General features: G+C 53.2%; 10 protein-coding genes across 10 annotated transcripts; 6 read left to right on the plus strand and 4 right to left on the minus strand.

Annotated features, from left to right (window-relative positions):
- Positions 1-855: 855 nt before the first annotated feature.
- Positions 856-2,713, minus strand: PG986_007078 (uncharacterized protein; the record flags this gene model as incomplete). Its single annotated transcript, XM_066843300.1, has 5 exons — positions 856-1,264; positions 1,339-1,420; positions 1,487-1,624; positions 1,683-2,270; positions 2,338-2,713. The coding sequence occupies 5 exons, from the start codon at positions 2,711-2,713 to the stop codon at positions 856-858; spliced, it is 1,593 nt and encodes a 530-aa protein (XP_066699412.1).
- Positions 2,714-4,397: 1,684 nt separating this feature from the next.
- On the minus strand, positions 4,398-5,495 carry PG986_007079 (uncharacterized protein; the record flags this gene model as incomplete). The annotated part of the gene is made up of 1 exon (XM_066843301.1): positions 4,398-5,495. One exon carries the CDS (start codon positions 5,493-5,495, stop codon positions 4,398-4,400), a length of 1,098 nt encoding a protein of 365 aa, XP_066699413.1.
- Positions 5,496-6,252: 757 nt separating this feature from the next.
- Positions 6,253-8,771, minus strand: PG986_007080 (transcriptional regulator family: Fungal Specific TF; the record flags this gene model as incomplete). Its single annotated transcript, XM_066843302.1, has 6 exons — positions 6,253-6,392; positions 6,463-6,772; positions 6,882-7,751; positions 7,812-7,846; positions 7,916-8,580; positions 8,635-8,771. The coding sequence occupies 6 exons, from the start codon at positions 8,769-8,771 to the stop codon at positions 6,253-6,255; spliced, it is 2,157 nt and encodes a 718-aa protein (XP_066699414.1).
- A 1,031-nt stretch (positions 8,772-9,802) lies between these two features.
- PG986_007081 (uncharacterized protein) lies at positions 9,803-10,731 on the plus strand (the record flags this gene model as incomplete). The annotated part of the gene is made up of 2 exons (XM_066843303.1): positions 9,803-10,157; positions 10,241-10,731. The coding sequence occupies 2 exons, from the start codon at positions 9,803-9,805 to the stop codon at positions 10,729-10,731; spliced, it is 846 nt and encodes a 281-aa protein (XP_066699415.1).
- A 384-nt stretch (positions 10,732-11,115) lies between these two features.
- Positions 11,116-12,204, plus strand: PG986_007082 (uncharacterized protein; the record flags this gene model as incomplete). The annotated part of the gene is made up of 2 exons (XM_066843304.1): positions 11,116-11,469; positions 11,548-12,204. The coding sequence occupies 2 exons, from the start codon at positions 11,116-11,118 to the stop codon at positions 12,202-12,204; spliced, it is 1,011 nt and encodes a 336-aa protein (XP_066699416.1).
- A 74-nt stretch (positions 12,205-12,278) lies between these two features.
- Positions 12,279-12,569, plus strand: PG986_007083 (uncharacterized protein; the record flags this gene model as incomplete). Its single annotated transcript, XM_066843305.1, has 1 exon — positions 12,279-12,569. The coding sequence occupies one exon, from the start codon at positions 12,279-12,281 to the stop codon at positions 12,567-12,569; it is 291 nt and encodes a 96-aa protein (XP_066699417.1).
- A 1,307-nt stretch (positions 12,570-13,876) lies between these two features.
- On the plus strand, positions 13,877-14,314 carry PG986_007084 (uncharacterized protein; the record flags this gene model as incomplete). Its single annotated transcript, XM_066843306.1, has 1 exon — positions 13,877-14,314. One exon carries the CDS (start codon positions 13,877-13,879, stop codon positions 14,312-14,314), a length of 438 nt encoding a protein of 145 aa, XP_066699418.1.
- An 806-nt stretch (positions 14,315-15,120) lies between these two features.
- PG986_007085 (uncharacterized protein) lies at positions 15,121-17,021 on the plus strand (the record flags this gene model as incomplete). The annotated part of the gene is given in 2 exon segments (XM_066843307.1): positions 15,121-16,736; positions 16,751-17,021. 2 exon segments carry the CDS (start codon positions 15,121-15,123, stop codon positions 17,019-17,021), a joined length of 1,887 nt encoding a protein of 628 aa, XP_066699419.1.
- Positions 17,022-17,480: 459 nt separating this feature from the next.
- Positions 17,481-18,032, plus strand: PG986_007086 (uncharacterized protein; the record flags this gene model as incomplete). The annotated part of the gene is made up of 2 exons (XM_066843308.1): positions 17,481-17,685; positions 17,791-18,032. 2 exons carry the CDS (start codon positions 17,481-17,483, stop codon positions 18,030-18,032), a joined length of 447 nt encoding a protein of 148 aa, XP_066699420.1.
- Positions 18,033-18,514: 482 nt separating this feature from the next.
- Positions 18,515-21,337, minus strand: PG986_007087 (potassium transporter 12; the record flags this gene model as incomplete). Its single annotated transcript, XM_066843309.1, has 6 exons — positions 18,515-19,583; positions 19,653-19,825; positions 19,880-20,644; positions 20,735-20,921; positions 21,000-21,079; positions 21,134-21,337. 6 exons carry the CDS (start codon positions 21,335-21,337, stop codon positions 18,515-18,517), a joined length of 2,478 nt encoding a protein of 825 aa, XP_066699421.1.
- Positions 21,338-23,495: the final 2,158 nt, after the last annotated feature.

The raw sequence follows: 23,495 nt of genomic DNA on the forward strand, positions 1-23,495 counted from the left end.
TGCCAAGAGAAGCTTGCCCTCGTCGTTACCGGAGGACCCTCCGTCTTGGCTCGTGAAGCCCAGGTCCTTGGCATGCTAGTTTCACCGCCCACCTGGCGAAACGAGGCCGACTGGGCCTCCTTGATTTGCGATTTATACAAACGTTTCCACACGCACGCACGCTGTGCTCGGCACCAGGTCTAGACTCATTGGGGTAGGTGGAGCTGCCGACTGCTTGCTTAAGTAAGAAGGATATACGATGGCCTCCACTGTTCCGTAGCGCTCTTCCTATCCGCTGTCTCTTGTGCGGCCCTGGCTACCAGCAACGTCTCATACCTAGGCAAGGAAGCCCTCAGACCCTTGAGTTGATATAATTATCAGCGAATGGGAGGAAGGACCTCCTCGATGGGGAGCATGATCGCAAACCAGGCACTATTTCGCAGTTTCAGCACGAGGAGCCTGGAGGCGGCAAGGCTCTTTGCTTTTTATTGGTTCCAGGTCACGGCATATTAGCAACGGAGCCGTTCTTGAGATTCGAATAGAAGCAGTATTGACTATAAATAACCAGAAGTAAGACGAAACGACACTGGGCCCGCCTGCCCAACATGTGTGCCTTAGTCATGGGTGTTTGTTAGGGGAAACTAGAATCACAAGAACACCGAGTGGGCATGCTAAGGCAGTTTCGGGTACAATAATACATAATATGTGGTTTGTAATGTGACATGGACACAAACTCTGTCCACCTCGAAAACCCAGCTCAGTTATTTCTAATGCTCGCATCGATGAACAAGTTTCAAGAAATTCACCCTGGAGCCACCCCGTGGCCATCTGGAATACACAAACAAAACAATCTCCAATACAGCAAACTCGCCAAATCTAAACCTTCAACTTGTCTCGAACCCCGGCATAGCCCGCGAGGACCTGGGCGGCGCGCTCGTCGCTCCGGGGGTTGATATCCATGGGGAAGGGCAGGGGCTCGAGGATGACGTGGGCGTTGGTGGCCTCGCTGTCGAAGTCGATCTCCTCCCCCGTCGAGGGGCAGCGTTTCTTGCTCAGGTTGAAGGCCCACAGAGCCGCGGCGCCCGAGACAAACATCTCGTCGTCGACAATGTGCTGGCCCAGGCACGTCCGCCGGCCCCAGCCGAACGTGTGCATGCCTTTGCCTTCGCGGAAGTTCGGGTACCGACTCAGTGGCTCCTGGTACGTCGGCCAGCCGGGCTCCAGGTACCGCTCCGGGTGGTAGTTCTCAGGGTCCGGGTACACCTCAGGGACGCGGTTCATGCTCCTGTAAAGAAACGCGTGAGTATACTATCTCTCTGCTGGGAGGAAGAAAAAAAGGCGGAAGAGGGTGTAACGTACCATTCGCACGCAAGGACGATAGTCCCGGCAGCAATCTTCTCGCCCATATACTCGTCGTCTTTCTCGGCTTGGTGTGGGACACCTGGTTCTTAAGTTAGCATCGGGGGATGGCACCATGAGCGAGAAAATGATCAAGGTACAAACATACCGAGAGGTACACCAGAGCGCCAGCGTAGCGTCTCCTTGAGGCAGGCTCTGACTGTCGGTAGATTGGGCGAGTCAGCCGTCGTAGGCATCCGGTCGCCACAAACGCGATCGATCTCTTCTTGAGCTTTCTCCTGCCATTCTATATGATGCCGTGGTCAGCAGTGCAATAGCAATTACCATATGCCTGCTCGTCATACCTGGATTCAACGTCATGGCCATCAGGAAGAACTGCATCGGGCCACATATCGTGACGACGCCAACGAGGTTGTGGAAGCCCAACATGCAGCTCGCGAACTCCTCGTCCTTATCGCTCTGCTCGAGGGTCGTATTTCCGCCCTTGTAGAGGTTGTCGAGGTAGCGGAACGACCATGTCTCCACGGGCAGGTTGCCGCTCAGATAGCGCTGCTTGGCCAGCTTCAGCGAGTTCAGCCACCAGGCGCGCTGCTTATCCTCGCGGGCCCGTTCGAACTTCTTCCAGGGGTTCAGGGCCCACGGGATGGACCACAAGGGGGTCATGGTGTTGACAATAGGGCCCGACACGGACATCTGGGTCAGGGTGCAGTCGGCGCTGTCGCCGTTCTCCTTGCCGATCGACGCATCGTCCCACGCGAGCCTGCTCATGATGCGGCCGCAGTGCTCGCGCGTGTTGGCGTGGAACTTGGCCGGGTCCAGCATCAATACCGCGAGGTACCTCTTCACCTCTTCCTCGATCACGCCGTGGAAGTGTGCCCGATGGAAGTCGGCCATGGCCGCGTGAACCCACTTGCGTTGCTTGGTCCATGTATCTGTGAGTGCATCGAGTGAGCTTTCGGCACGGCAAACAGATGTAGGCATGGGTGCTTCGTGACTCACCAGTGCGGTCCATCAAGGCGACGTATCCAGGCCCCGTCTTGTGGTTAAAGAGAGCCCTGATCTGTGGTCGGCCGGAGTAGATGTGCCCCCTCTTCACGAGTAGCTCCTGTGCAATGGTTTCGTCTGATACGATGATGAACTGCTGGCCCAGCATACTTGTGCGATAGATAGGTCCATACATGTCCGCCCACTCCTTGAACTTTTTCCACATGCTGAAGCGATCCAGATCGTGCACGCGTCCTATCACTGGATACTGCTTTGGGCCTGGGATGGCCCGCTTGGGGCCCTTCTTCCTCCATGATAATATCTGCTGTAACACCGAGAATAGCAGACTGGGGACAGCCAGGTAGAGGAGGAGAATCCTGACGCCTTCCATGTTTGGCTGGGTTTGTGGCACAGGGCGCAATACTGGTGCTGGGCTTCAACTGGTAATTATCAGTTGGTTGTATGTCGAAAAGGAGCAGAGCTGGACCCGAGGAGCGAGGGGACAAGAGAGGTAGGGCATTTTAAGGAGGAGGGTACCCAACTAGGCTGACTTGCTGTTATGGGATTGCCCCTCGGGCAGCAGCATAATCGGCCGGACTATGATTATGGGGACTCCACGGTTCCGTCATATTTGTTGTGGCTGGCACTCCATAGCTTCACATTCCATGTTGGGCACATTCAGCTGACACCATCTCCTTTTGTCCCCGTCCAGTCAGGTAGGGAGTCCGGCGCTAGATATTGCTTCCAGACGGGGGTGGATAATAGCTGACCATCAGTTCCGCTGACCGGTTCATGCGATCCAGTATACTCAGGATCATGTACCTCCTCTGCAGGGCGTGAAATCCAGCATGGGACCACCCCCTCTTGTCAGATCCCCCCCTGTTACCAGTGACCGACTGACCCCATTGGCTCCTGTCACACATGCCTCTCTTTCAGCTCCTGTGGAGCCCAGGCCAAGCTTGATCTTGCATGTTAAGCTGCAAGCACCAGCCCTGCCCGGGCAACGAACCTCCCTGCTGCGTCACTGTCTCAAATAAGGTCCCTTAATCTGCAGTCAATACTGCTTTCAAAGTCGGAGGATCTTCCACTGCTTCACAGTCGGCGCTTTGTTCTGTTTTCGCACCATGTATATGCGGGGATTTGCTAAGTCATTTGGCCCGTCTTCAGCCCGCGTCGGCATCTTCACACCCACCCACAGACGAACACCAGGAAATCTGACGCGGTGACGTACATGAGGAGGAGTTTCATGTTTATTCGTCCGTTGCTAGAGAATCTGATAAAATGCCGGTGCTGATGTGGGGATGTCCGGTTTCGAGGTGCAGGGGGCTTTTCCACGGCTCCCCGGCGTCCACAACGGCCAGCCTCGATTCAACGATTGGCCTAACTTGGGGCGGCAGCCTCTTAATTATCGTCCTGCAGCTTAGTGCTACCGAAAATTCCTGTGCCTAAAGTAGGACGACATGGTATGTTGTCTTATAATTGCCGCATGAACTCGTAGCAAGATGATGCTAGGCTCTGCTCTTGATATGAACGCAACTCGGTATGGATCGCAACGGGAAAAGGAAAGAAGAAAACCGAAAAGAAGACCAGAAAAAAAAGCAAACAGCGGGAGGTCGTGTTTGCTGCGTCTAGTAGTCCTGTGTTGGGGAGTATGCGGCTCGTAGCGAACCGGCCGCCACAGTACTTCACTTCCTTGGCGCGTGCACCGATCGATAGGAGGCACTAGCTGCATACGATGCGTTGTCGGAGGCGCCAACTACTCGATGGTATTGTTGGAATCTGGTGTCAGCGCCGAGACATGCAGCTGCCACGCCGCCACGTGAGACGACACGATGCAGCCTGTTGTCCAGGACCGCTCCAATGATATGCTCCAGACTAGCCGTTACGCCCTCATCCGCTATCCTTGGCGGTGGCCTCGGGATGTAAACAGCGCAGCGAGTTGCCCACAGCCATGGTATCAAGACGGGATCGTAAGGCAAGGGATTGGGTATCACATCATAATAATGAAAAAAACTACAACGCCACCAGACAGACAGGAATAGACCAAAAGCAAACGCCTCTGCTTTCTCTCTCGCTCACTCCCTCTCAGGCCCATCGACATCCCGTTTGACGGAACCCGCCCCGGTAGTAGCTTGCTCGAAGATGAGCTCCCTAGCGTGCTGAAGCTCCGCCCGAGCCGTCTCGAGCGCCTGCGCCTTTTCCTGGACCACCTGATCCTGCCGCTGAAATCTGCTGCGGGCGTCGGCGAGCTGACACTCGACGTCCAGGCGACAGCGCCCCACCTCGGCCCTCGAGGCCTTGATCTTGTCGTGGAAGGCCATGTCGGTGAAGATGTTGTCGAAGACGACGTCGCTCATGATGCTGCCCGAGGCGATGTGCACAGGTAGCAGCGGGGTGACCTGGCGCTTCGACTGGCGCTGGGCCTGCTTCATGAGCCGCCGCGCCTCCTGGATCGCCAGCTCGGCCTTGTGCAGGGCGCTGCGTTCCATCATGTCCATGATGGTCCCTCCGCCAAACATGTCCATCCGGCTGTGGCCCAGCGCGTCTTCGATGTGGTACAGCGCCTCGTCCATGCGCCGCATGACCTCTCCGAGCGTCTTGATGACCTCTATCTCGCCCTCGGCCCGGACTTTGGCGTCGTGGTACGCCTGCAGCGCCTCCTTGGCCACCTGTTCCTTGCTGTCCTCCTCGGGGAAGTCCGGCGTGGGGCCATCGAAGATAGCATCGTACATGGTGTCCAGGTCGTGCTGGGCCGAGTTGTGACGTGAAATCATACCCTGCAGCTCCGTCCTGTGGGCCATGGCTGCCTCGAGCAGGGCTTTGAGCGTCTTCTCCTGTTCCTTGGCTTTGTGCTCATCCTGCAGCGCGTCGAAGTAGTCGCGCTCCTCCTTGGCCGCTTTCTCCTCAAATTTGTCTTTATTTCCCGAGACCTTATAAGCAAAGCGCTTCACAACCGAGTCCCGATAGTTCATATGTTCCTTCAGCTCCTTTTGGCGCCTCTTGTCCACTTCCTTGACCCATTTGGTGGCATCAGCAAGCTGCCGTTCTAGATCGCCGAGGTAAAGCTCATGCTGTTGCAACGACGGCTTTGCATGGTCCGTCTCGGAGAGGATGGAGAGCAACAAACTGTTCCTATCCGAATTCGTCTGAATGCGCTCTGTGGTCGAAGCCATAGTTCTTATTCGCCGATGAGAGTCAGTCACGGTCGGTAATAGTGGCAACAGATGGCAGACCACAGCAGTTATCCTTCAATGTGAACACCATGGGAAATGCTAACATTGTATCGAAACGCTGAGGCGAGCCGATGATGCCATGATTACTAGGCAGACGTTCCTGTTGGACATTGCCACACTCCTTTGCCTCTTGGCTCACGTAGCGCACCAGACCGGGCCGGCCAACCCAGGGCAATAATTCGTGCTGCGCCGCAAAACAGCGTATGCACTGCCACCCACCATGGTACGAGATCCTAGGTTTTATATCCACTACCAGGGATGACTGTCGAATACTGCCACAGTACAGCCTGCGCTTTTGTTATTATCAGGCCAATCTGGCAACATCACGCGCTCAAAGTTTGTATACCGCAGCAATGCAACTGGAAGAATTAGTCAGTCTGAATCCTGTCTGCTTCTCGTGCGAGCATACCATGTGTGGCCACAAAAGAGTATAATACCTCCTTTTTGAGTCGATATGTGTTGGGTTTGCTCGGTTTGGAGTCACTTGCTTCTGCTGGCCTGCGCTGGTATGAGTCGAAAAGCAAAAGAACAGAAGAAGAAGAAGAAGAAGAAAAAGGAGAGAGTATATGTACGTTCTCAGTCCGTATCACGGGTATGTTGTGAGAGACTACATGTTTAACCAACAACGACTTGACTAAACAAGATTTGGGTCCTTATCAAAAGATGGATGCCGTGTAGTGCAGAATATGGAAGAGTTTCAAGCGGTCGCCACCCACGACTCTGACGTGCCGACTTCTTGCCCACCGTCAATCATTAACATCACGGGCTCTTCAGTTCTTCGCCCAGGCATATTCATAGAAAAGTATGTAAAAGGCAAGCGTATATCCCAGAAAGAATCTAGATCATATTAGTCGTCGCTTCGTAAAAGGTGTATACACCAGTCTCTAGGGCTGTCTGCCTCACTCACCTTGGAAGACTTCAGATGGCATCAGATCAGGCGTGGAAAAGGCTGGCGTAGAACCTGCGTCCTCTGGATCTTGTTGAGCGAGTGTCTCCTCGTCGAGCCGATTCAGGAATATGCGTAAGGCTTCGGCCGCTTTAGCAGCCTCAACCGACGTCGAACTGGCTTCGATCCAAAGGCCTTGTGATTTCCGTAGAAGTCTCTTAGTTTCCTGGAGCTTCTCGAACTCCACACTGGTCCGATGATGCTGAAGGTAAAAACAGACGGCAAGGGCCCCAGCGAATAAATCATGGCTGACCAAAGAGTTGAACATAAACTGTCTTGAGTATAGTTGCCCATGTGGTTTGCTCTCCTCCACAATGATGTGATGAAGTCTGAGGATTGCCAGCCCGGCCTCCAGTGCCCTTTTTCGGGAATATTCGTACTCCCCCCGATTCTTGTTGCTGCCCCTGGGATGGGATATACTGGCGGTGAAGTAACAGTTTGCTCTTTTGGTAGATGGTATGCAAGAAGAACTTCTGACTGACAACCGCGGTGCTCGACAGGATGGATTCAGACATGCCCTCCCATCGGAAGACGTCTGGTACGTTTGCATATACATCGTCCAGAATGGCATCAATACGAAGAACTTCTTCATAAGAGGGCATTTGGACCTCTGCAACATGTTCCATAATCATGCCAATGACCCTCACGAGCCGGGTCTTTGCGATTGTGTACAGTAATGGTGTCACATCTGTCTCAGCTCTCGGAGCTGGCAGCTGGGTTGTTGAAGAGTCAAAATCGTTGTCCGAATAATTGCCTGGCAGTCGAGTGTCCGAGACATTGTCGCGGATCAACTTTGGCATCCCCATTTGCACAGATATGCTTAGGTCGACTTGGTAAAGAGTAGCCCAGACTCGTCTTCTCATTTCACCCTCGTAGGGAGAAAGCTGTGGGAAGTGTCTGGGGTCGCGGTGGTAGCCTTGACGCATCGCAATGTTGACTGTGACGCTAAGTATGAGCCATGACTCGATTTGGGAATCCATGCTCGTGAAATGTTCGGCAGTAAAATAAGCCAGTAGCGCCTCGACAACATAAGGACCGCCCTTGCTATACTGACCAAGCATAAGTGCCTGAACGGCTTTTTCTCGGTAGCCAGATGTGGTCTCTAGGGTAGGCTTTTCCTGTTCTTGTGTGGACCGGTCCCTCTGGAAGCTCACGGCGTGTTGGACGCGAGAGGCGATGCAAAAGACAGAATACAGCATACTTATCCAGATAATGGAAACCGATGACGGGTCGTTCCAGAATCTCTTGTACTGTATTCGGTCAGCTGAGACAAACATGACGCAAGTCAGTCAATTTCGGCGTTGACTTACGGCATTGAGAAATTCCCCGCTGTGAACAATCGCAGCTGTGAACCGCATATAGAATGGTTAGTCACTGCCGATGCCTTGGTAACCAGAATCCTTGCTTTACGCACCTGCAGCTGAGTCCAGAAAGTTGAAGAAAGCAGAAACGAGGCGATCTGAAGTTCTCCTTGGTGGCAGTGATGCTACAATATCTGCTCGAGTGGCGGGCGGGCAGCTATAGAAGAGCTTCGGCCCCGGAGACGAGGGATGGCTTGAATGATCTGATTCCGCGGGGGCCTGACTAATATCCGACCTCTGCTCTCTGCCCTCCGATATACCATCAAGAAGGACAGACCAATCTGTGGCGGTACAAGGTATGTGGTCAGCGGGCATCAAAGCTGCAAGCGTGTCGAGAGGGGCAAGACAGGAATAACGCCTACGATTCGAGTTTACCCAGGTGCATGATTGTAAGCTCAACCTTCCTGGATCGAGATCGTTGGGTGCCGTCCCCACCCCGGAAGCGCCATATCTCGCTATACCTCCCTTGTTGGTGTTTGATGATGGTGGGTTGAGAGACCCAGAGGGTCTCGATGGGTGAGCGTCGCTTGTACCACGGTGTATCAGATCCCCAATCAAATTCTCCAACTGGGATACTCTGTCTTGGATACCAGTGTATGGAGAGCCGGTGGGTGTATCATCTTGTCTTCCACCATCTGGTGGAGGAGCATTTGCGTAAATGCATTCCAAGTTCCTCCTTGAGCAAGTTCCACATGGCTGGTGCCTGTCACAGCGTAATCTATGGGGAGGTGAGATCAACACGTGTTCACCGAGACAATTTACAAACACTCACTTCCGTCGGCGGCAAAGGTTGCAGCTCAGTTGAGGCTTGTCTCGTCGGCGATTCAGGGGCGGGCGAGGCCGGCTTCGAGGCGTGGAGGATCGTGACGAGTTGTCGCCTATGCCGTTCTGAGGAGATTCGTCGGACATGGTGCAAAACTGGCCATGTACGACTCTGAAGACAAGTTCATCAATATTGTCGGATGATATGTTTAAGGCCATTGCTGAGTGTTGAGTGGGATTCTCTTGTTCTTTCGTCGCCCGACCATCCGACCCTCCGCTCCGACCCTCCGACTCTCCGACGCCCCCACCAATCAATTCATCGCCAAAATGTCGACATGACCATCTCGCATGTTTGTACTCAGGACCATGGCAGCGTTTTCATTTTTTTTTTCAAAGTATCACGATGATATTGGTGAAAATTCCTTTTCCTGATGCCATCTCAGAGATCTCTGGTTGAGCCTCTCGAGCGCCGTCTCGCATAACGTCTACGATGTACCAGCTTTGTCAGACTATACCACTGTAAGACCTGGAAGCAATGGCAAGCAAAGCGGACAGTAACATGCATATATCCATACGCAGCTACACAGGCATTACTGGAGGACACTACCCTAGACAGAATTGGCCCAGAATCGGAGGCATGAAATAAGGCAAGGGTTCTGCCATGATGCTGTGTTGCTGATGCTGTCATGGCCGTTGATTGAGGCGTCCGCCACGACCCACGACCCACATAAAGCTGTGACAGATAAGATTGGCAGCAACAGTGGCAGCAGCAGTGGCAGGCATCCCGAGGGCCGAGGACGAATGACTTCTCCCCCACCTTCACCTGCCACGGAAACCACGCTGTGCGCGCTCCCCTGGTGCCACGCCCAGGACGACACCGGAAACCAGCACTGTCCAGAACCCCTTCCTGGGGAAACTGGGCAAATCGGGGAAAGCTGATGGCGACCCTATAGGTAGTTCTAATCGCCGGCGGAGCTCTCTCCGTACATACATACATCATCGCCCACACGTCATAAGCTGGATTGGAGTACCACTACCTATCATTGATGCGACGAAGGCTTCATTGACAGCAGGAGCAGCAATCATAATCGTTCCCAACAAGCCTCAGCTACGCCGTCCACCCCAGAGGCTTAATCCCGTCATTTCCCTGCCTCTCGCCGCGACCCCATCCGACTACCATGGAAGACAAACCAATTGTGCTGGTTCCGGCACCATGGAAGCTCAAGGGTACGATATACATGATCAGTTTCTGGGCGCAAGCCAGTAAACTGCCGGATTTCGCCTACTCACCACTCGAGGCCGAATCCGACTTCTCCGACCCTGCGCAATCGGGGGAACATCTTGGTGGTATCAGCCAATTCCAGATCATTCGCTACACGGAAAGCCCGGTCGGGCCCTATGACGAGCTCATTGTCTGTCCCGGTTTCTTCAAATACCAGACAGAGGAGAACGGCCAGGTCAAGACGAAGAGAAATGCGCGCATCACCCGGATCTACGTCTCGCAGAAGTATACGTGCTGGAACGGAAGGAAGAGTGAGTTTGTCTCTTTCGCGTCCCTCGACTTCCTACCTAGCCTTACGCGGTGCAACGGTCCGCTGACACGGGTGCGGCTGCAGATTGGAACATACCGAAACACCTTGCGCGATTCGAGTTCAATGACCTGCTCGATGGTTCAACAACGGTCAAGGTCTACCCGCACGATACCACTGGTGACCTTGCCGAGACCCAGGCGAGCGAAAGTCCCTTCTTCCAAGCCACGATCCAGCCCTTGAAGTGGGCCCCGTCGTTTCCGTTGTCATTGAACTTCTTGAAGTACATTGGAATCGACGCATCCCTGGTGCAGCCGCCGCTCCCGACTGGGGATGGTAGCCAGCAGGAGCTACCGGGTACGGAGCACTGGTGCAAAGTCTCCCCTGGGCAGAAGGCGAGAAAGGCCTGCATCGCTTGGGTAGACATGAGCCAGAAAAGCGAGAAGGAGGTGCCACGAGCTGGCTACGAGAACTTCTGGCCAGGATTAGGACGATGGCAATTGGGCTTGAAGATGGAAGACGCCGAGATTGAGTTTGGAGAGCCCATCTACTGGAACCACTCACAGGCCAAGCTATGATGAGGGAGGTGCTGAGCGGCGGTCTGCAGATCAGATTCTAGTGCGAAATGCCTGGAATCCAAGTGGAAGCTACGGGGGACGCTCTTACTAAAAATGGCCTCTGAGACCATTGTCAAGAAGTCGGGCGGCTATTGCTATACTTGACATACCACATTGTCAATGTTCACACTCGCGCTTTCCTATGCACACACTGTCAGCCATCCCGTGTCGCATAACTATTGTGCCCGGCGTGATAAAGGGAGCTACTCTCAATACAGACATCCTTCGTCATATATGACAACTACACCATATGTTCAATCGTCAGCTCTACTACATGGCAAACTGGCAGCTCTACTACACATTCAACGTTGGTCTATATCGATACAGTATCCCAAAGTCGGTATCATGAGTAGCCGGGCTCAGAATTCTCATCGCAACAACCCTGGAGGTGAAGCCATGGCTTTTGACCTTGAGGAAATACCCTCGTTATTCCTTGCCACGAATGGAGAGGAGGTACACGAGGCTATGAACGATGACGGAGATGACATAAACGAGATCTTCAAGGGCTACAATGCGCTCCATTGGCATTGTGACACCCCCTCCACGTCGCCCAGTCTCATCTGGGCCCTCGTCTCGTACGGCATCGACATCAACGCATTTGATCAACACAATCTACCACCCAACTCCGGTGCCGGCCATCCTCCCCTCGCGCGACGAACGGCACTGGGCTACGCGTGCTTCAATGGCAACGTCAAGGCTGTGCGTACGCTGCTTACGCTAGGTGCAAACCCTCTAGGGCACCCTGGCTCCTAGGAAACGCCATTTGAAAAGCTGCAGCTTGGAGGTCAGGAGAAACCAGCCGCCCGCCCGAAGTATCCTAGTCCGCTACAAGACCTGCTCAGCCAGCAGATCGGTGGCCCGACTGGGGAATGTCCCTTTTCCTACCATCTGACGACGAGTATTGCCGCGTCTGATGACAACAATGACGACGTGCCCCGTTCGTACTACCAGATACTCCATGGCTGTAGCCACGGGTACGGCTCAGGTGCTTCGCGGCCCGAGTGCAAGCGCTGCAGCTTCGGCTTCGATGTCGTCGCGGCCGCGCGCCTTGATGCGGCAGGGCGTGCATCCCAAGCCGCCCGCGCCGAAGACATCTATGCTGCGCAAGTGGAGTTGGCGAGCATGCGAGTTTTGAAGTGCGGCAAACTTCTCCTGGAAAATATGAAGGACGAGCAGCTCTCCCAAGGCCACGATGCAACCCTACCGCCGCCCATTGACTGCCTGCTCCGTTCGGTGTGGCACTTTCTGGGGCCGACCCTGTTGTGCTGGCGAAACCGCTTCGCGCAGAGATTATACGGGCTCGATACGGCGACTCTCACACACAGGGAACTCGTCCGTTTCATAGCGCAGGACCCTTCCGTGACAGCCCTCGATCTGCAGCCGTGGGCCAGCCTTGTCGTACACGCTATGGCAGCGAGTCCGCCTGGACCTTAGAGAAGTCAGGCGGGGGGCTAGCAGTCTCTCCGAATACCCTCAAAAAGACGGGCGTCGACCGTCTCTTGGCGATGATGGAGGCTTATCCCGGTCTAGATCAGTGCCCTGAGGGGCAGTACGCTGATGTCACGTTCGGCATGCTCCCCGGAGATCTACCTAAGCCTTTACCACAGCCAAATGGCATCAGTAGCGACGAAGAAGAGGCTAGCAACGAAGAGAATAGTAGCGATGATCGGGCTGTGCAGGGTGACAATTTTGATGGTGTCGATGCTGTTACAGTCTACGATGGCAATGGCGACCCGTGCCAGCTGCCGAGGGAGGTGTACGAAGAGTATTGCCGCGGGGGATACAAGTTCTCCCAGTAAAGCAGGAGTTGTCGACGGCTCTGGCTGATGCCACGCCAGATGAGAGCTTACCTACCTGTATAGCAAGCAAGCAGTAGAGTCAAGGAGGATGAGACTATAGCACTAAGACGACGCTGTCTAACATGCGACACGTCAATTCGTTGACAAATGTCTTTGCCCAAAATAGAAACAGCGGCGGCATTTCTCCGTGCCGGCCGGCTTTAGCCGCAAGTGCCTCCACCAGGTTCCCTTTGTTCCGCCCAGCCAGCGTCATCGCCAGCGTCCCGTGGTCGGGCCAGGTTGAGTAAGTACTTACCTGGGCATTCTTCTCTTTCTAGAAAACGGAGTAATTGTGGAGAAGGAGAATGCAGAACAAGGTAGCAATTGTTCGTATTATTGTTGACTAGGTAGCCCATCGGATGGGCTTCTTTTTGTGTCCTCTGTTCGCCTTGCCCATGATGTGGTGCGGTAGTGCCGTGACGAGGGCGTAAGCGGGCGCGAATGCCAGATCGGGCAGTAGGCGGGCACATACATTTTAAGACAGCAGCTGAAGACAGCGGACTACCGGCCGACAGATCCAAGTGCAACGGCCCCGTTTTGGAGTGGCTTCTGGATCGGGCAATCGATAGTTCAATGTTGTCTAGGCTCCCAACTCCCCGGCTCTCCTATATGTACCTCCATGAACTTAGTCGCCCGAAGGTAGGCCCAGTGAAACCCGCTTCTGCGCTTCTTGGGGGGATACGAGATCAGCTGAGTGCCGATCATCTCGTGTCCCTTCCGCCCCGGTCTGCTGCCGACGAGCCGCAACCTTGGCAAGCCACCCCGCCCGTAAGACGTAAGACCTAACGACGGTGGGGTGGGCTGAGTGGTGTGGTTGAATGAGGAGAAGACAGCGCAGCAGGCAGAGGATACGCCGGCTTGACACTTGGCGGCCTGGGCTGGCCTTCGCTTTCGCTTCGTATACGCACGCACATATGCACGTATACGGGCACGGTACAGGGCAGATGCAACGTTGTCGTTCTGGGCCCAGGGCTTCAGCTCGTTCGACGATCTCCCCAGCGACGGAGAGAAGCGAAGAGGCGGTATGTTCGGGATGATGTAGACGGCGAAGAATTGCATGGCCATCCCTCTGGGATCTTGGATATATAAAGCGCCTCCTCATTCCCTCATGGTGGGGATCGATCGCTATCATCATCAGGATCTCATCTCATCCCATCACTCACATATAACCCTCCACCGACACTCTCTGTAAGGCCCTTTGATATCAATAACCTCTACTCAACTCCCCCCCCAAAACACCAAACGAAACATTAACACCAACCGCCACCATGCTTTACACCAGTCTCGTCAGCGCCCTCTTCGCCACCGCCGCCCTTGCAGCCCCTACCGCCAGCAAGTCCATGATGGCTTCGGGCGAGTGGACCATTGAGTCGCTGAAGCGGACGTGCAACGCCGAAGACACGTCGTGCGACTGGGAGTTCAAGATCAACACCAACACGCCCGGCGTCGCGGTGCAGACCTGCAAGGTCACCGCCAAGGGCAAGCCGGCGTCGCAGACGGACGTCAAGGAGCCCCAGTGGTGCGGCCCTTACCGCGTGACCACGGGCTGGAGCGACCAGTTCGGCAAGGACAACGGCTTCACCACCCTCGCCGTCGTCAACGAGTCCAAGAAGCTCATCGTCTACCCGGCCTACCAGGACAAGCAGCTCAAGAACGGCGTGCCCGTCGTTCCCGACCAGAAGTACACCCCCGCTGCTCTTCCTTAAAAAGCGAGCGGTTGAGGAGGCCAGACTTGTCAACGCGTCACTATGGTGGATGGACGATGGACGGACGAATGGATGAATGAATGAATACACGGATCAATCAATGGAGGGTTTCTATATGGGGCAGGAAACAGGCCAGTAATGCTTAAACATTTGGTATCGGGGGCGCATATATAAATACTTATATGATATGTACTTGCCAGTCATTCCTTTAATCAGACCACACTCGGAATATTCCATACCAACCGTTGCTGCTCGTTGCCTTTCTCTACTTGAAAGTGTACCACCGGTTGTTGGCGAAAGTCGCGGCTGGTAGTCCCCAGGTCAATCAACTTGAACTAACCGACGGATGAGAGCAATTGAGCAAGTAAATGACAGCCCAGCATCCGGGCGATTACCACCTAAACGGGGCCTATCGTCGTTAGGCCCAGGACGTGCCCCGTCAACACGTCACAAGACTGCCCCCCCAAAATGGTTCCAACCACTGGCATTATCCACTGCTTGACTGCCCAGGCCAGGCGGTTAGGCGGTATACATAGGGCCAAAGGGCCTAGTCACTGCCTAGAAGGCCCCTAGCGCATCCGGAATGATGGGTCTTCCCCACCGCTGATTAGATTGATAAGATGAAACCGAAAGCGTACCGAAACCAAGAAGAAATCATTGCGGCCATCGGAGTCAGCAGGGCAGCGAAGAGAAGACGTCTAGCCCCTGCTTTCCATCAGGTACAAATATGGACCCGCCTGCTCAAGTCGTCTGCTTGCGTACAAGTCGCATCACACCGCAGCCGAAAGAGCGCAACGTCGGCGGTCATGGACGAAACTGCTACGCCGTGGGCTCGGGATCTCCTCCGCACAAGCCTGCGATACGCCAAGTCTCCTCCGTCTCCAGGCGCTGTCGAGGTCGTCATCACCGACTTTACAGACGACCCCGACAAGGTCGAGTATGTCCGGATCCTCATCTATCACATCCTGCATGGACGGGACATAGTTGCTTGCTACAACCTCGTATTGGCCGTCGTACTGGCCGGATTCACGGTTCGCCACTTCGTCACGAAACGTCGAGACCAGGCAGGATGGAACGGCAGAGCTCATGCCCCCAGTTCCTCGGAGCGAGCACGCAAGTTGCCATCTTCGTCGTCGAGCACTACCTTGCAAGGCACCCGATCGCCTCGGGACTCGGCCAAGCTGGACGTGGACCTTGAGCGGCAACCGTTGCTGGCTTCCACAGCGCGGCCAGGTCATCGAAGCCTGTCCAGCACGATACAGGCATGGCTCATGTACCAACCGCGCCCTGTTCCCTTCGTCAACCGTACACTACCTCCCAATGAGACGTCGCTTTTCGTGCTAGCATACATCGCCCTCAACGTCTTCTTCCAGTTCTTCCAGAGCCCCCTAGAGCCCAAGTACTTCTTCGCCTTTGCCGACCGGATCGGCTATGTCTTCATTGTCAACTTGCCTTTGCTCTACCTCCTTGCCGCCAAGAACCAGCCTCTAAGCTTCCTCACGGGCTATTCTTACGAGTCGCTCAACATCTTCCATCGCCGTGTCGGCGAGCTCATGTGTTTCGCCGCGTTCGCCCACACCGCCGCTTTCGTGGCATGGCAAGTCTGGTGTTGTCCGACTTGGCTACTCGTTGGCGGTCTTTGGGATTTCTTGATAGAGCAACGCAACCTCCTAGGTATGGGCTCCCTTGTTGCTTACGAACTGCTCTATGCCACTTCGCTGGCCAGCTTTCGCGCCCGCTGCTACGAATTGTTCCTCGCGTCACATGTGATACTCCAAGTCGCGGCTTTGGCATTCTTGTATCTGCACTTCTTCACCAGCCGGCCTTACGTCTTGGTCTCTCTGGCCATCTTCCTGATTGACCGTCTGGTCTGGCGTCTGAGTCTCAAGTCTGAATCCTTCACGGCCGACTTGGAGGTGTTGGAGGATGGGCAAACATTGCTTCTATCGGCGAACTGGAGCATGCTTCACCAACCCGACCAGCCGCTTTCCCCCTGGCTACTACACAGCATCCGGCATGGTTGGAAGCCGATGGACCATGTATTCATAACCATACCATCGCTGGGCCGTACCCATTCATTGCAAACCCACCCATTCACCATCGCCTCGGCGCCACCAAGGTGCCATGATGCACATGAGGCGGGGACGCCACCACATGCGTGGCTCTCACTTTTGATTCGAGCGCGAGACGGCTTCACCCGGGACCTGCTCCAACATTCGCGCTCCTATTCGAGTGTTCCTGTGCGGATAGATGGGCCATACGGGAGCCCCGGCGCGCTCGAGATGCTTCGCGCATGCGACAGTACTGTGCTCATTGCCGGGGGTCGGGCATCGCCGTGGTGTTTCCGCTTGCCTGGGCTCTCGCACAACATCGGCCATCTGCTGTCGCGCAGGGCCGACAAGATATACACCTGTTGTGGGCGGTGCATTCGCGCAGTCATCTCAGCTGGCTGCCCCAAGAGCGACTGGACGAGCTCGCAGAGGCCGGCATCCACGTCACAATACCGGGGCCCACGGCAGAAGCTGGGCGGCCTGATATCGCAGGCTACCTCACCGAACTAAGCGCCCGAACCCAGACTCGAAAGCAGGAGCTAGGAATCGTCGTTTCGGGACCGGACAACCTCAACCGAGCTGCGAGGAACGCATGTGCCCTTGCTGTCAAGGAGGGCGCCAAGGTAAGACTCAGCGTCGAGAAGTTTGGCTGGTGATACGCTCTTTGTGAACAAACCCAAGAGTCTTCTGAAATTGCATAGCCTTTTCTTTCTTTTACAGGTTCTTTGTTTCCTGGTATCTTTGGAGTTGTAAGGTGGCAAAGTCCCCAGCATAGCCGCATCCCTCGCATCGCGGCGTACGGCCGAGCAAGGAGAGATGGCAAAAGGGATTGATTTGGAAGCAAACATAGCAATGACCTGAAGAGGTCCCATGACCTAAAGATTAGCGTTCAAAGACAATTGCCCCTATATGGATATTGACGGTTACTATCTACTATGCCGACAAGTGAAGCCGCATTCAGATGTCACGAACAAAGATGGCCCTATAAAGAGAGCCTGGTCGCCCTCGGACTTGCAGAGACCACTCCACATACGGTAACACAACTCACATCTTTTTCCAAAGCATATACATACACCCATTCTTACTTAACATACTTCACGTACAAACTCGAAACAATGATGCTCTCATATGCTCGCGTCCTCGGGCTCTGGGCTCTGCTCGCCCCCGCCGCCCTGGCCATCGATATTCTCCAGGGCCAACAGTATGAGGACAAATGCACCTACACGACATGGATTGGCGAGACCAGCATGGAGTCGCCTCTGGCCGACGACTGCCTGGCACTCGCCGCCAAATTTGGGAACGGTCATTACGGTTGGTTCGGTAAGTCCCTATTCGCCCTCTGGCACAGTCGCACTCTACACTCCCATCCTTGTTGTTTGGAAGAGAGAAGAGCCCGATACTAATATGTGTTGTGTCCCATAACAGTGAACCAAGGTGATCCCAAGATCTACACACAGCTGTGGTCATATGGCAGTTGCGCCTTGGGGGTGCGCCCGGTGACCAAAGGCGGCAAGGCCAACTTCTTCTTCGGGTCCACCGACGCCCACGACCTCGTCTTCGACGCGACCATGAGATTCAAGAACAGTAAGACGGGGAGGATCGGGGCGCGTGGCGTGGCGCATTGCGAACTCTCCGACGTGGAATGGGCCGTCTTCCGCAAGGCGTAAAGGACTTGTCATGGATTGCTTCGATCTGGGGTTGTTGGGAAGGGCCACTCAACTCCCAGCCCTTTTTGAGGGGGCGGCTTTTGCTTGGGGGTTTAGCGGAAGCCATTCCATATTTTCTGATTACTTTATTGCTTTATGTTATACTTTCTTCGAACGAGAGACTACCTGCCCTAATAAGAAGTTGAGGTTGTCCTAATAATAAGACCCCTTTGTGGCCCCCGTAATAACTCCGGAATAACGACAAAGTGACATCCTGTACCGTAGCAGATACCTTAATCTTCAGTAAATCTGCTGAGCGCCTGTGTAATTAGAATATTAAATATATCCAATCTCTTTCAAGGCGGAGATTTCCCAGAATAAAGTAAACTGTCACAACTCCCGTTGAAGACGAGAAAGTGGACATCCAAGTGAACATAGCATACTGAACGAGATGTCTCGATGCCTGTTTGTTGCACCCTTGCATAGGTTCTGATTGTGGTCAGTCAAATCTCCTTAACGAAGCCGACCTCGACCACGCGGTCCATCGAGAGCCGCAGGTTCGCAATCTTAGCCCGGGTATTCTCTCTGATCCACAGGAAGGTGGTCAGGACAAGGCGGCGGAATATCGAGGTGTCCTGCTTGATCTTCATCTGCTCCTTGCCGACCACATACATCACTTTGGCCGCGTACGAGCGATCGAGCTGCGCCAGCTCGGACCTGACAGCCTCGTTTCGCAGCTCGGGCGGCTCTCGGACCTTGCCTTTTTCTTGGGCACGTTCGCCGCTCGTCTCGGCGTCGACTCGCTCTTCGACTGTCGGGCCGGCGGCAGCCGTTTGCTTGAGATGGGCGCCCTCCGGTTTCGCAAGCCCCGTAGTCATGGCTTGGTCCTCCTCTGGCTGCGTGTGTTCTTCTTCTTCGGGCAACGTATCGCCGCCGGCTTGACGGACGATGAATTTCCGTATCTGCTCGTAGATGAGAGCACCCAGGTCTGGGGAGATGACCTCATTCATGAACCCGTGCTTCACGACCAATCGGTAGCATCCTGGTATCGAGCCGAGGCGCGCTATGGAATAGCGCTCGCCATCCGGAACCGTCGGGGCTTCCACGGGATGGAGGTGGAAGAAGATCAAAGTGTCAGGTATGGCGCCAAATTTAGTCACGAACTGGGAGAAGACGGTTGGCGTCAGGACTCCCGTTTTGTCAAAGTAGATTCCGAGTCCGCGGATCTTGGAAAGAGTGCCACCGCCCCAACGGTCAGCAAGCGACAATTTTCCGTCTGCTTGTTTCGTGATCAGATACGATGGCTTGAAGCGATCCTCGGCTTCGGCGCGCCATTGGTTCTCCTTTCCGAAACGCCAAAGGAGAAACAGGCCCGCGAGAATCCCGGCGATCGTAAGTGTGAGCCATGCGCCATCTGGGACTTTGACAAGGGAAGACGATAGATACAGTCCGTCGATTGTCGCGAAGAACAACCAGGGAAGGAAGACGAGGAACGGCGAGAATTTCCAGACAATGAGCGAGACTAGAGTCACCATACAAGTATCGAAGAACGTCACAAACATGACGCAGACACTGGAAAGAGAATAACGGTTAGCTACGGTTGTCGTAGGCAGACGGTATGGACTATGGAGGACGACTCACCCATAAGCATTTCCGAGACGTGTCGTGTTGGAATAGGCGCAAGTGACGACGATAGTGAGAACCATGAGAATCCAGTTGAGAAATGGAACGTAGAGCTGCCCATGAAACGTTTTGGACGTGTGTACAATCTTCATGTGCGGACAATACGACAGCTTCATAATCTGACTCGAAAGCTGTGTAGACTAGTCAGCTACTAGTCGCGATATTTCCAGTGCAGTGTCGCCTACCTGGTATGTCGCCGTGATGATGGCCTGAGAAGCCACAATGGCCGCGAGGATGGCGACGACAAGGCTAGGATACAACATTCCGGGCGGGAGACAGTTGTAGAAAGGGTTGCTGTAGGCGTCAGGGTGGACGCTGATGTAGGCAGCTTGGCCAATGTACGCCAGCAACAGGCAGGGATAGGTATAACACATCCAGCTCAGTTGGATCGCTCTCATGCTGAAGGCGCCCAGGTCGGCGAAAAGGGCCTCAACGCCAGTAAAGGCCAACAAGACTCCGCCGAGCATCCGCCACCCATCCGTCTTGTTGTCGATGAAGAAGTGGATGGCATAGTAAGGAGAGAAGGCCTTCAGCACGGAATGATTGTACTGGACCAGGTTGTAGATGCCAAAGCTGGCATTGAAGGCCAGCCACAGGATGACGATGGGCGCAAAAGTGCTGGCCAGCTTGGAAGTGCCCAGGGGCTGGAGCACAAATAGCAAAACCAGGATCCCGCAGGTAGTCCCTACAATGGTGGACGACGAGATGTCGGGCTTTACGACGTTGAGACCCTGCACGGCTCCGAGAACCGATTGAGCAGGCGTCAATACGCCATCAGCCATGACCATGGAAACGGCCAGGACTCCGATGGTCTTGAGTAAGCCGCGGATGAAGCTTGACTTCTCGATGCCGGAACGAATGGACTTGTTAGTACGATACAGATCCTGGGTCTTGTGCCGCTCCATCCTCACGAGCAGAGCTTCTCGCGGGTCGCGCTGGGTAATATTGGCCTGCGTGTGTGTGCGCGCGCGTGTCAGTACTACGCTGTGACATGTATCTTATTCAAACAGATCGTAAGCAAAAAGAAAAGCATTGCTCACATATCGCGTCAGGAGGGAGTAGCAGCTAAACGTGCCACCTTCTCCCTCATTATCGGCATGGAGAATGATGAGCACGTATTTGAGGGTCACCATGATGGTGAGAGACCAAATGATGAGCGAAAGCACTTGAAGTACATCATTGTAGTCTGGTGTGGCGGTGAAGGTAGATGAAAAGACGTATAGGGGACTATCAGACCATGTCAGTGATTGCACCTCTGGTCAAGGCCGCTCTTGTTTTGGGGGGATATTTGGGGTCTCTTCTTACCTGGTTCCAATGTCGCCGTAGATGACTCCCGTTGATTGGTAGGCCAGCCTATTCGACAGTAAGTGGTCAGATTGGGGGTACTATAAAGCTACAGGCCATCAGTCTTGCCAGAGTAGAGTGGTCCCCTTGAAGACCTGTTTCTTCCGGCCATCGTCGCGGTTCCAATCCTGCTCATCCTCGACGTCGCCGGTCTGGTCGCTATGCTCCTGCGAACTCCTGGAGGCGCTTCGCGCACGGGCGTCGTGACTGCGCGTACGGTAAATACCCCCGGCTTGGGATGATTTCTCTGGTTTGTCCAATGCCAGATCGTCCGCGATGGTGATTGTCGGGGCCGCCATGGCTGCGATCGTATACGGAAGCCCGTGAGGAACGCAGTACGTAAGAGCAACGGGACGCAGCGGCAAGCAGCAGCGGAGGAGTGTGTGAGACAGACAGGAGCAATGGGGAGAGTTCCAGGTGTGGGTGAAACAGGGTTCGGTCAGCACATATAAGCGACTCCAACCAGCTGGATTAGGCTGGATCGTCGGAACGTGAACGCCACGTAGAGTTCATCGCTTATGGCGTCGTGGTGTGAACCAGAAGCTCACATTGGACAGTTGGGACGAATCAAGTCGCTGGTCAACCGCATCCGAGGGTCCCAACCAACAGTCCATGTAGTCAGTCACAGAGAACAGCCCCAGGCAGGCAAGCCTGTCCTGCCCTGCCTTGTTTTGCCCTGCTGCTGGGCTCAAGCCTCAAGGGAAGGAAGCCGTCCTCTGAAGCACAAGACACGGTGCTGATTGGGCAGATAAAAGGGGAGAGGATGGTCAGGACGCTGTGTAAAAGAAGCCAAGGGCCGGCTCGAGATAAGCTTTTGATTTGTCGACGCTAAGATGCTTGCCCACGCCCCCTTGGTCCTTGGTCTGCGGCATGCTGTTTACGGCTTACGGTATGATGTCAGTGGATTTCGCGGCCCTTGATCAATGATATCTATCTCGCAGCCGAGCCAGTCGAGAATGCCAAGATCTACCCGGAGCCTGCAGTGTCACCACGGAGAGATTGGTTGCCCGCGGCCCCCCGTGAAACGAAAATGCCGCAGCCTGGCAGCGTCCAGTACAGTAGGTATGTAAAGAAGCTGTGGACGGGGGGGGCGTCGTCGGTGAGATCGTTACATGTGGGCAACGACCCTGAAATTGGGAATCCGTAAGTGCGGGTTCGGTGCGGTAAATACTTGGACATACTTCGTGGGCTGGGGCCGATGGTGGGAAGGTTGGGAGGGCGGTTGGCGGTTCAAGGGCTAGACCATTCCATTGTTAGTGTAACTGTGCGCACCCCCCCAATGCAACGCACCCCCTACTGCAATAATTAAATCGGCTATTTTAACGTAGAATCGGTGCATCACTACCACACTTTATTAATTAATTGAATAATAATAACGTAGTATATTTAATTAATTAAAGCTGAAATATATGTATTATATTATTTATAGTAGTATTTTTTTATTTTTAAGGTTATTTTTTAAGTTATTATACCGGTTTTATTTTATTAATATTAAATAATTTAATTAACGTAGTTTATTACTACGCGACGTATATTACTTAATAATGTACCTTAATTTAATTCTAATATAATTAAACTTTAACGCGTAATACTTTTATAATTATAATACTTAATTAATCCTAAAAAGATCGAATAATTTTAATAATTTAAGCGATGCTACGGCGTACTTTAAAACAGGCTTTTGGTGGCCTTGCTAACTAGAGTGGGGCAAAGGCATGCGAGAGATAGCTCGAGCGTTACTTAACTTTTCCCTACTTATTTAAATAAGGAAATCGTTTTAATAAGGCTAAACCTTTTCTTTTTTCCTTATTTTTTTCGGTTTTTTATAATAAAATAATAACTTATAGCTTTACCTTTTAAATTGTTATAACTGTGATATTATTGAAAAAGATTTAAATTATTAAGCTTAAAAAGGCCCTACGAATATCCCACTTTTTTAGAAACTGAAACTTAAATTAATCTCGATTAAATAAAGTAATTAATTAAAATAGCCGTTGGTTTAAAAAAGCGCGATACGCGCGTAGAATAAGCCCGTAAATCGGTGCGTTTTAATATTAACGATATTAACCGCTTTTTTATAAACTTAAAAAAGCGTGCCGCGCGAAATTTCTTATTAATTAAACGCGTATTTTTCGTTTATTTTAACGTAAGCCCGATAAACGTAAATAATTAAAACGTTATTACTGAGCGCGAAAGCGAGGATTTACTATTTAATATTAAAAGCGATTTAAAATAAAAAGTTACTACCCTCGAATTATTTTATTAATTATATTAAGTCGAGGTTAAACTTAAACTGCGAGCGTTTTCTTTTTCGATAACTTTTTTAATATTATAAACGAAAATATTAAAAAAAGATTAAACGATTAGCTATTATATATAATCTTTATTATAATACCCCCGCGATATTTTTCGTAGCTTTTACCGAGACCGCGAAAACTTAATAGTTTAAACGCGAAA

Source organism: Apiospora aurea (assembly GCF_038362705.1).
Source record: "Apiospora aurea strain CBS 24483 chromosome Unknown utg000005l_segment0_segment0, whole genome shotgun sequence".
NCBI lineage: Eukaryota > Fungi > Ascomycota > Sordariomycetes > Amphisphaeriales > Apiosporaceae > Apiospora > Apiospora aurea.